This window comes from Oreochromis niloticus, linkage group LG22 (assembly GCF_001858045.2).
Source record: "Oreochromis niloticus isolate F11D_XX linkage group LG22, O_niloticus_UMD_NMBU, whole genome shotgun sequence".
In the NCBI taxonomy this organism is placed as follows: Eukaryota; Metazoa; Chordata; class Actinopteri; order Cichliformes; family Cichlidae; genus Oreochromis; species Oreochromis niloticus.
In genome coordinates, this window is record NC_031985.2 from 34,376,996 (window position 1) to 34,388,946 (window position 11,951).

Sequence of the window (11,951 nt, forward strand, 5' to 3'; positions counted from 1 at the left end):
TTTTGCTTTGCCTACAGCCTTTACCGATGCCCTTTCCACAGAACTCTTCCAGTTAAGACAGTATGGATCATTGCTAATAAAAGTATAAGTGTAATGAAAGCAGGCGGCAGTGAAATCACCCCAGGACCACAGCGGGGCTAAACGGGTCTCTTCTGCTCTGGTGGATCCGTGGAAGTAGTTAGCGAACGTTTCTTTGCACAGTGATTTAGGGGGCGGACCAATAGCAACAAAGGAGACGGAGAGGACGGTGGCTCCTCCTCTCCCTATCTCTCTCTCGCTCTCTCGGTGCTTTATAGATGTACATAATCCCTGAGATGACCCAGAAAACAAACTCCTCTGACTGCCGAGACATTGCAGAGTTCGCCGCAGGGCTGCATGTAGCCGGAGCATCAGCTGAAGGAACTACCCCGGCACTGATCCAACTTCTTCAAACCGATTCCACAATAAAATATCGGGTAGGTGTCATCTTCGGGTGCTATTTAAAACAGGTTGAAAGGCACCTCTTCGCCTTTGTCCTGTGGAGTATTTTCGCATTTCACTACATAATTACAAATAGAGAGACTGGTTGGATTCGGACAGAATCAATCACCTTGCCACTTACTTTAACGGCATTATAGGTTTTCTGTTGCGGTCTTATGGCATCAAATGATAAAAAGAATCCGTAGGGATGTGGATAAAAAAGAGGTTTCTTGCTTCTGTAATAATGACTATTATCCTCCCTCAGACTATCAAAGTGCCATTTGAATTATAATAACGATCAGTACATAAGCTCCACAGAGGGGATATAATTAGATATCACAAGAGCAGAATATTATAAGGAGGGTTTAGGCTATTGAGGAAAGTCTCTTGTTTTATCAGCACTAAAAGGGTTGAATTGATACAAGCAGCCAGGTGCAAAGGCTGAGTTCATTCTTGGTGGTATTTTAAAAACCTGAAACCTCTTTGTTTTTCCACCCTCACGCATTCTTTTCATGGTTTGATCTAGATCTGTTTTCACAACCATCCCATTTAGAGGCAGCTCATGGAATAATGTCATCATTTTAACAAGCTAATTATGTTCAGTGAGTAGGATCTGTTTGCCATGTAGGAAATCTTAATATGAGATGTTTAGTAAGGACAGAGGTGTTGTGCGTTGAGGCTGAGGGGGGTGGTCTTGAAAAGCATTTCTCTGTGTCCTTTGGGCTGCAAGGGTATTGCTGCCCTCTCTTGTTAGTGTGAGTCTGAGAGGTAATTCACTGATGGTGAAATTTTGGAGGCTTTGAGTTTTCTTTTTTTTCCACACAGGAAATGAAAGTGTTCAAATATAGAAGCAGAAATCATAGAAGTTGTGGAAAAATATGTTTTGAAACAATTATGTTTGTTTTTTTGTTTTGTTGTTTCAGGGGAATTGAATTAAGTGATTCAGTGTCGCACCTTTGTTAAATCATAAGCCCCTGAAGAGAGGCATGAAAGTAAAATGGTCTCACCTGATCAGCTAAGATCAAGATATCCCAACTTGATCACTGAATCGTACTTTTTCCGTCATCTGCAGTCAGTTTTTGTGTGCTGTGCCTCTAACTGGTAACTGGGGATTTTAGCTGTCTTAATTTATACATGCTAACATATAGGTGTGTTTATAGGTGTCATTTGGAAAAAACTGTAGGGACCTTTACTGACAATATATTTACAGCACAATTGGGTTCAAATATTGTGCTTAGTCAGCATGTTTTTATATACTGTTGTATATGAATACACATTCTTTTTAGGATCAAGTTGTATATAGCTGCGGGGTTAAATTATTATTTTGCTCTAAAAATATTTTTATAAACATGGGAATCATATATGAATAGCTGGAGCTCCAGGAACACTTCATGTGTCTAAATTATTACATGCAATGGTGATACTACATGACATAAAATAACATGGAAAATGCAGAAATGGAGGTTTAGATAAGATGCACAATTACTACAGTAATAGTAATTGTGCTGTATGTGTAATACATACAGCATTCCAGATCTTCCACACAACATTTGTTTGTAATGCAGGCTTTTTAAGTTTTTATGTCCAGCCCAAAATAACCCTGTTGACAACACTTTTTGGCGAATTGTACCAAATACAATTGATTTTTTTTTGCCTTTGCCAAATATTAGATCAATGGAAGATATTCAAACTGTTAAATTTCATTGAAAAGTGGCATTGATGAAAGTTAACAACTTTAGCATTAGCTATCTTGGCAATCAAAAAAAAAATCTGCTTGAGTTCTCCTTGAGTTATTCCTTATTTTGTTATTCTAGAAAGCCCTTAAAAGCATTTTAAACTGGTTTCTCAATTGTCCTTATGAATAAATAGAACTTTTGCAATGTGTAAAGTGGTTTCTTGCCAGTTTAAACTGTGCATATATTAAACTTGTCTACTTTATGCAATGGGTTCTATTTCAAATCTAATGTTATATTGTGCTGGTTGTTATTGGTTTTGTAGGGTGACATGGCTGAACACATGATGATGCCCATGAACCATGGCTTCAGAATGGGCATGAATGGGCCACCACAGCACAACTGCCAACGCAGTCTGCCCAATGGCCAGGTAATGCACTATGGCAGGAACCCTCAGAGCAATATGGAAGCTGCCATGAGACAGAGACCAGGTATGGTGGGACCTGGAGGGATGGTCCCTGTGAATGGAGCTCCCATGGCCAACCACCACCACCAAATGATGTCTGGTAACATGATGTACAATGGCCAGTGTCCACAGCAACAGCACCACCACTTGCACTCTCAGCAGCAGCAGCAGCAGCAGGGTGGACACCCACAGCAGTACCTCCCTGGGAATCTCACTTCGCAGCAGCTAATGGCCAGCATGCACCTGCAAAAACTCAACACTCAGTATCACGGACACCCGCTGAGCTCGACTAATGGTCACCATCTGCCGAATGGTGCTCAGTACCGGATGGGCCCGGCCCAGCTTTCCAGCATGCAACATATTAGTGGGCCTTTGGGGCTGAATGGTATGGACATGGATCTGATCGATGAGGAGGTTCTGACTTCACTGGTACTGGAATTTGGTTTAGATCGCATTCAGGAGCTACCCGAGCTCTTCCTGGGACAGAATGAGTTTGACTTCATATCAGACTTTGTGTGCAAACAGCAGCCGAGCACAGTGAGCTGTTGAGAAATTTAGTTGAAAAGTGTTTGGTTTGTTTGGATTTAACAGCCCAAAGAATGACTGAATGGCCACAGTAGCACAGCGAGAGGAGACAATCCCCCTGTTCTGTTTGGGTATTTCTGTATCTGTGTATATGACAGTGTCTGGTACAGCTTCACGATGACCTGCCTGTGAGTTGTTGAAGAAATGTAATGGGCAAAAACGCAGAAAAAACACCAGGTTTCTCTGCTTTGAGACGGTGCCAGCAAGATCCGCTGCCTTTGGCCAAATTGGGGCATCCTGATGCAGCGGGCTCCGTCTGTACCCATCTGGCCCACAGCACATGTGCCTACAGTGCCAAGGCTTTTCAACAATTGTAAATTTAACAAATACAATGAGAAAAGCTGACCTAAAAGACGGTCATTCTGGGTCCACCAGATTTGGTGTAATCTTTTAAAGTGTTTTATCTCTGATGACAATTTTAACTAGTAGCAGACTATAGATCATACAAATTTATAAAAAGGTAGTTCTCTGAATTTGTTTATATGAGAAAGTAAGGATTTTTGTGTGCATATTGAAGGCTGGCTCTTCAAAACTGACTTCCTTCAAAAGATGACATTTCCTTGAAGAGCAGGAGAATGAAGTTGTGCATCATTCCAAAGTGGCACATTTTAGTTTCTTTTATTGGTATAATGTGCTACATTGATTATTTCACCTATAATGTCATTTAACTGACTGACCAGATGAAATCTGCATTGCATCTGTTTCCTGCTAAGTAACTATGATTGAATCATTGCCAAAGTAGCACATTCCCTTGAGTCTTGACTTTAACAAAGTTTTTATTTGTGCATCAAAGTCTCACCACTCCATGTCTGACATTCATATACGTGTTACAAGACAGGTTACTGCTGTATAGAAGTGCAAGAACAGATACAAGGTGAACGCCCTCTTAGCATCTGAAAAACTGCATAATTGTGGCCTATTTAAAGTGTTAAGGAAAGTTAGACCAACAACAAAATCAGTTACTGGTGGCATAGCTAATGGTTAAATTTGTTTTCCAAAACAGGATTTTTTTTAAAAAATGCATTTAATTGCAGTCTTTGTGTGCTTAGTGTGTACGTTTGTGGAGTAAGGCATTTAAATCCCACCGAAGGGCATCCTCATCCCAAAAGTCATCTGTTGGTCAACCGATCAAGAGACTGTGCAGAGAGAGGGAATGAGAGAGAGAGAGATTTTGGGCTGTGGACACAATGCGTGGACACAGCACTCTGTGCAGCACTTAGTTTAGTCATTATTTAAATCTGTCACTACCTGTGGCATTGATTTCATTTGACTGGAAGAGCAAAAAAGTAGCAAAGCTGATGTTTTTTGCCATAAATGAGCTTGCTCTGCTGTGTTTCTACTGACAGGATTTAAATTACATGTTCTCACATGCTTGTCTTTACTGAGGTCAGCTTGTGCATTCTCTAGTGACTCAGTAATTATAAAATGGACATATATGATGACTTTTTCTAAAAGTAATTAGGTTTTTGGTCAAGGGTGAAGCCTTTCCACAGCAGGTTGGATGCGTGATCACTTTCTGTGCTCTTTGTGGAACTGTCAGAGGAGCCAGGGTGACACTAGTGCACTGTGTTAATCTGTTCCAATACACCTGTGCTGCGATCCCTGCCTCTCACTGGAGATCTGCCATCTTGAAGCTCTTGAGTCCAACAATGGGCATTGAAATGCTGTTGTAAAGACAGAATAAGTGCCAGCACTCTGCTTCACTTTCTCTCTGCCAGAATTGCAGACACACTCACAACCTCATAGTTAAGGTGGAAATTCTTCAGGCCTTAGCAAGACAGTGGCCTCTGATTACCGCTGTACCAACAAGCGCAGCCTTCTTGTGTATTGTATCTTTGTACTGTAGACTAGAGCTGAAGCTAATCTAGATACATTTAAGGTACTTTGAAAAAAATGTTCAAAACAGCATTGTCAGAAATAAATGTAAGTCAGTGGCTGATTTTGATGTATTGACAAGAGATTATATCCTACTTTTTTGTTTGTTTGTTTAGCAAAAGAGTGTGTAGATGTTTTTGGGTGCAGGGCCTGAAGCTTTAAGACCAAGTGGACTGCATGTGTTGAAGGAAGCAAGAGGAATGCCACTGCTTTCTCACAAAGCAGCTGAGAATGTACAGCACAGTACTTTGTGGGAGCTTGTCTTACAATGGTAGATAAACATGTGAGATTGTAATCCTTATTCCAAATTACACACCATTAATTTGGGTGACAACCCACCCGCCTATCCTCCCCCACACATTCTCATCTTCCTCCTCCTTTCCCACTTCCACAAAGCTTTTGTAATGTTATTGATTATATTTGAAGAAAATGTATTTATTTTCAAATAAAATATTTATTTAAAGTGCTGTTTTTAATTGTATGTCAGTGATTTCTTAATCCACTCTCAAAAGGAGCCAAACATGTAACTTGTCATAAAGATACATTGCTGTTGATATATACCGAGAGCCTTGAGAGATGCTCTTTATTTGCCTGATCTTTTTTTTATTGGTTCTCAAGACTTACACACCCAGAATAAGCAATGAGCAAGCAGAAGAGCAAAGTACAAGTTACATATCCTAAATAGTAGTGAGTTAGCACTCTGTCAACACAGAGAATCTTTTTGTTGGTTCATTTTGTGTTATATAATTTAAAAAAAAGTTTAACAACCTGCAAAGTAACAGCATACCAGAGTAAAGAATTATATCCTAAAGCATATATATATATGCTTTAGGAAGCCTGTCTTCACAAAGGTATTTCAAATGGCTCACAGAGACATCCTCCCCCACTGACACATTTAAAATGACAAGTCTTTTTTTCTCTTAAGGCCTTTATTTCTCTCTGTTAGAGCTGAATAAAGAGCTTACTGCACATTTCCAGCTAGAAGTTTTGCTCTACCATTTTTCTTAAAGAACAGCTCTGTGGGGACTTAAGATTAAAAAAAAGTCTAATTGAAATTCTAATTAGCTGTGCAGTAAAGTCATACTACTAGACCTCAAATACACGTGCTGTTTTACATGGTGTTCATCAAGGCAGAATTTTGTCCTTGAGCTGTTTTAATAGGTTGCTGAAAACTGTGAGAACTGGTGCAGGCTTGCAGGAACCCAAAACTGTAGAAGGACAGACACTAGTAGCATCTAAGATTTGTGCCACTAGCCATGGGTTGCAGACAGTCGAGTGCTAAGTAACCCAAACCAAAATGTTGTGCATCCTCTAAACATTTAATCTATGATGTTTTATTAAGAAAAATCTAAGAAAGAAGCCTGCATTACATTGCCTACACAATTAAAATAATTTGAAAATGATTGGAGTAAACAAATTAAAACTCTGTACACATAGGCTTTCTACTGGAATATAATAAATTGGGAATAAAAACTATAAAATGTAGCAGGTTCAGAAGTGTGCTGGACTTAGGAAACATTTTTGTCTTCATGACAAATGAGAGAAACACAAATAAAGATAAATAAGGTGTAAAAACAAAGACTATAAAATAATTTCAATAATGAAAAGGTAATGGTATGCAGCAATGTGCGAAGGTTTTAAAGCCCTTGTAAGGATGCTTTTAAAATTTCAGTGGTTCTATTCATCAGTTATTTCATAAAATTGAAGTCAAATCAATATGTGGATACATTTTCCTCAAATCACTTCTCATTGACTAATGTGCATATAGTTGTTAACCCTGAGACCAAAGTCATCAAAGGTACACTATGATGCAGTCTCCCCCAATACACTGCTGAGACCACCAAGAGTCAAACTCACTGCCTTTCGGTTTCATCTTGAAATTCTCTCCAGGAAATTTCTAAACAGAATCAGGGACAAAGTCTGAGTCCAAAGCTCACTGGGAGCAGTGCTGACCAAGCTGTCAGTTAAGGTGGAAAGGACTTCAGACTAAGCAGATTTCAAAGACGTATACCAGGAATGATTACTTGGCCATCATATCTGTCTGTGTATCTGTCTATAACTGTCTCAATGTCTGCAACAGAAGGATATAATCAACGCTTCAAACCTCAGACTGTTAAGGTTGTTCCAATCACGTTGGACAATTTGGAAGGCTCTGCGGTAACAACAGCATTTCGGGCTGAACATTCCTTCTCTTTTTGTTTTTGCAGCTACATCTTCATGACTCTAGCTAAATGCTTAATGGGAAAGTCTAAAGCAGCTGCACATAATTCTTTGCTAATCTATTAAAATCTAAACCTTACAAGCTGAATTAAAGCACTACTATGGTGCCTTACACCTGTGTCCTCTTCTGAATTAACCCTTAAGGACCCACAGTGACACTGGTGTCACCGCCCCTTTACACTTAGAGAAAAACAATTTATAATGGTTTAACTTTGACTTTTAACTAATAAAGTCCCTAAGTGACGTCTAATGCACAAACTAGTTCAGTCATGTGACAAGTGAGGCACTCTGGGTGTTCAAGACACCATTTTCAAAGTCTTGGTCCACCTGGTTAGCTAATGAGACCACTCTGCTAATTTTAAAAACTTTCTTTTCTTTGTGCAAAGGTAAGCTTTAACTCATTCAGCAATTCTAAACTTTAGATAAGATGTCATAGGTCACTTGTAACCTAGTTTGGTAATATTTCTAAAACAATTTGATTTAGAATCAGTTTGTTAAATATCGCTGTGACAAATATGTCACATCGGGCATTAAACTCCAAATTTTCTTAAAAAAACTGATGTGACATATTTGTCACAAAAAGACAAAAACTGATCATTTGCTTAGTCAGTTTAGCTTATTCAGTTATTTTAAGTAAATGTATTCTTTGTTGTTAATTCTCAGTCATATTTAACCAAATTCAAGCATAACTAATTTATTAAATTACCTAAATTTGTGATGGAACTTTACTTTAGCTTTGTCGAGGCGTTTTTTAGTTACCCCCCCCATTTTTTGTCATTTTCACTCTTTTGTAGAATGGATAAAAAGAAAAAATATAGTGTTCAAGATGCGCTGGAGTTTATCACTGCAGAGGACAGTGAGTATGAGGGATGTGAAAGTAGCTCAGATGAAGATTCTGAAGACCCTAATTACATTCCCCACAAAGACGTGGAGAGTGATGAATCAAGTGAATCCAGTGATTCAGACAGTTGTGATTCAAGTGATTTAGAGACAGAGCCACATTCAAGCCATATGGACACTGGGCAGCCCAAGGCAGCTATCAAAGGACAAAAATTCTCCTGGAGAAAGAAAACGTTCGAAATCCCTGAGACCACATTCAAGGGACCCTGTGCCAAACCTCCAGATGAGATCCACACTCCACTGGAGTACTTCAAAAACTTCATCACAGATGATATGCTGCTGTTGTTAATGGAACAAACAAATTTATACAGTGTACAAAAATCCAACCATCTGAGAAATGTAAATACCACTGTTAAAGAACTAGAAATACTCATTGGTCTCTATCTGAGGATGGGTCTATGCCAAATGCCTGGCAATCGAGCATACTGGGAAAATGACACCAGATGTCCTATGGTAGCAGATAACATGTCCCGCAACCGATTTCAAACCCTCTTGGGATCTCTACATTTCACTGACAATACAGATTTATTACACAGAGATGCAGAAGACAAGTGCTGGAAGATCCGTCCATGGCTTGAAATGTTTCGCAAACAATGCCTGGATATTGTCCCAGAGGAGTACAACTCTGTTGATGAGCAAATGGTACCCTTCAAGGGGACACACAGCCCAATAAGGCAGTATGTGAAGGGAAAGCCCCACCCCTGGGGATTGAAAATCTGGGCCCGGTGCTCATCCTCTGGTATACTCCATGATTTTGTTGTTTATCAAGGTGGTACTGGGAAGAAGACTTTACTTGGGATTGGAGGAGATGTTGTGGTGAAGTTGTGTGAAACTCTGCCAGCTGAGCAAAACTACAAAGTTTTTGCTGATAACTTCTTCTCCTCAGCCCCACTTGTGCTCACACTTCTTCAGCGACAGATCTACTTTGTAGGAACACTTCGTGGAAATCGCTTAGCAGGTTGTCAGCTTGAAGATGAAAAAAGTCTTGCCCAGAGAGGCAGAGGATCTGTTGATGCCAGGGTGAATAAGGAGGAGAGCATGGTTATTGTGAAGTGGTATGACAACAAATCTGTTACCCTCATCTCATCCTATTGTGCAACTGAGCCTCAAGATACAGTCCGTCGCTGGAGCAAATCGGACAAGGCATTTGTTGAGGTCAAAAGGCCACACATTGTGAAGGAGTACAACACATTCATGGGGGGTATTGACCTGCTTGATGCCTGCATTGCAAGGTACAAGTACCACATGAAGTCACGGAGGTGGTATCTCCACCTGTTCTGGCAAACCATCATGCTCGGTGTTGTCAATGCATGGTTGATTTACCGTCGTGACTGCAAGCTACTTGGTGTCCAAAAGCCACTGAAACAAAGAAGCTTCCAGGCAGAAGTTGCCACAAGCCTGATCCTATGGAAATCACACAGGGGGCGCCCATCACAGAACATCTCATCACCACCTCCACCACCCAAGAGAGTTCGTGTCGGAGTTCCAGAGGATGTCCGGACTGATGAGGTTGCACATTGGCCGGTAAAATGTGAAAAGCGAGGTCGGTGCAAAAATTGCAAGGTGAATGCAACTACCACCCTCTGTGAAAAATGTGATGTACGTCTTTGTTTCACAGAGGAAAGAAATTGCTTCAAAAGTTACCATTACCAAAGGTAAACTTCTAACAACTGCAATGAAAAAAGCCATTTGAGCAAGTTATTGACTTTATGTAACATTCTTTTCTATTTTGGCACAATGTTTTTATATGGTCATGTTTTTAGTTCATTACACCTCTCTAATGTTAATGTTTTTTCAGTGACATTTTCAATTGTACCTCCAACATTGGTCTGATTTATTTTATTTGTTTCCAAGAAGCTTGTTGAAGTAAACCAAGAAGTGTTACCATCATTATCCATGTTAGAATTTGAAAATAAAAAGGAAATTCTGTTTTTAAAAGCAAGAAAGTGTTTACAGAATTACTTTCTATATATGGAACAAATGTACCTTGTATGCCCAATGTGACACATATGTGACATTTCAGATCTGGGGCAGTGGGTGGAGCTATTACAAAAAAAACTTCAGAAATGTGTTATATATGATTCATTTGATATAACTTACAACCCCCATAATTTTCATGAAAGTAGAAATAGGTCTGGGTTCTTAAGGGTTAAGTTCACCTTTTTCTACACCAACGCTTGCCAGCAAATAGTAGAATAGATATTACACATTTAAGAAAAATTAACAGTCTCTAATTATAAGACAGAATATCAACCAAATAAAAAAAAACAGATTGTATAACAGTTATAAATTGATTTATAGGTCATTGAATGAAATTAGTATTTCATTCAATGACCTGGCTTAGTCATTCAATGGCTTAGTATTTGGTGGAGAAACCCTTGTTAACAAGCACATCTGTGAAACATTTCTTGTTACCAGGTCACCAGGTTTGCATACATATCAGGATACATAGCAATAAGATTGAGGTCTGGAGACTAGCTAGGCCATTCCATGACCTCAGTATACTTTTTCATTAGCTACTCCTTTGTTGCATTGATGTAAGTTTTTTGTGGAAGGCCGATTTAAGATCCATCGTCAGTGTTCTGGCTAAGGGAAAGAGGTTTTCTTAACCTGTTACCTGTTACTGTGTCAAAGTGAATAAGGTGGAACATAGAAAAAGTAAGTCAGTTTTTTCCTCGCCTAATTAATTTTTTTATTTTTTAGCATATAACCTCTTTAAAAATATGCTTTAGTTCAGATTTTAATCCAAAAAGTCAGTAATCAACATATAAACATCCTCTGTGCAAAGATTTATGCTTCTAATGTGAAACTGTGAAAAATGACTGCACTTTTAATAAATAAATATTCAGGCATTGTGCACTTTGTCCAATTTTGGCACACTCTAGAGACCATAAGTCAGCTGAATTTTTTAGGTAGTAAACAGCAGAAAATATTTAATTTCGTTTACATGCCTAAAATAATGAATGAATGAATAATTATCCACACATTCACAGGCAGGAGGCACTTTCTGCCATGTCCATAGACATTTTAAATGGACTCTGGCACTTTAAATTCTGAGGAGCTGTAACTTCTTCAGAACTTCAACAGCTTCTATTGGCCGATTAGCAAGATTGACTCCGCTTTTTAATCATTTGAGCCAAAAGAATCATGGTAATGATGCCGCATTCACGTCAGTTCCACCAATCAGAAGTTGCAAAGCAAAAACCCCACATGGCCCTAAATTTATGACAGGTGGCGTAATCCAGTCAGTAACTGGGCTGAAAATGGCGATTGTTGACGGAAGTGGCTCAGATGCATGGTGTTAGAGAGGCCATTATCAGAAGCTAAAGCAGCTATCAGCTACTGGTGAAAAACAACAGAGGAAACCAGAAATGCAAGTGACGCTTTATGTTAGCACATTTGTTAAGCTACACATTTTTGTAATCTTCTTTTGCGGCTGGTTCAGTAAATTTTGGTCAGAGGGTGGTGAAACTTGGTGTTTTGGAATCTGTGAGAGCTCTGCTAGCTAACCAGGCTTCGTTTACCCGGTTACATGAAGGCGGGAGAGTTCGTGGCTTGTGTGTTTAGTGGACTTTTGTGCAATTACATAACTGCTCTTTTGATCATCACTTGTTTTCGCTGTGTTTAGTGGTTATAGAAATTGTTTATATGAGCATTTAGCTGGGATTCTAAAGTTTCTGTGGATACCACACATGTTGATATTTGTATAAAAAACTTGAAGTCATGGAGGGTTGCATACCTCTTAAGAGGTTAAATGTTTTTTGGTACATGGC

The 11,951-nt window shown here is 39.2% G+C and overlaps 2 protein-coding genes across 2 annotated transcripts; both read left to right on the forward strand.

Annotated features, from left to right (window-relative positions):
• Nucleotides 1-296: 296 nt before the first annotated feature.
• On the forward strand, nucleotides 297-5,327 carry LOC100708518 (cbp/p300-interacting transactivator 3). Its single transcript, XM_005450693.4, has 2 exons — nucleotides 297-455; nucleotides 2,458-5,327. Exons 1-2 carry the CDS (start codon nucleotides 297-299, stop codon nucleotides 3,145-3,147), a joined length of 849 nt encoding a protein of 282 aa, XP_005450750.1. The 3' UTR covers nucleotides 3,148-5,327.
• A 2,746-nt stretch (nucleotides 5,328-8,073) lies between these two features.
• Nucleotides 8,074-9,871, forward strand: LOC109196337 (piggyBac transposable element-derived protein 3-like). Its single transcript, XM_019350316.1, has 2 exons — nucleotides 8,074-9,702; nucleotides 9,797-9,871. The coding sequence occupies exons 1-2, from the start codon at nucleotides 8,074-8,076 to the stop codon at nucleotides 9,869-9,871; spliced, it is 1,704 nt and encodes a 567-aa protein (XP_019205861.1).
• Nucleotides 9,872-11,951: the final 2,080 nt, after the last annotated feature.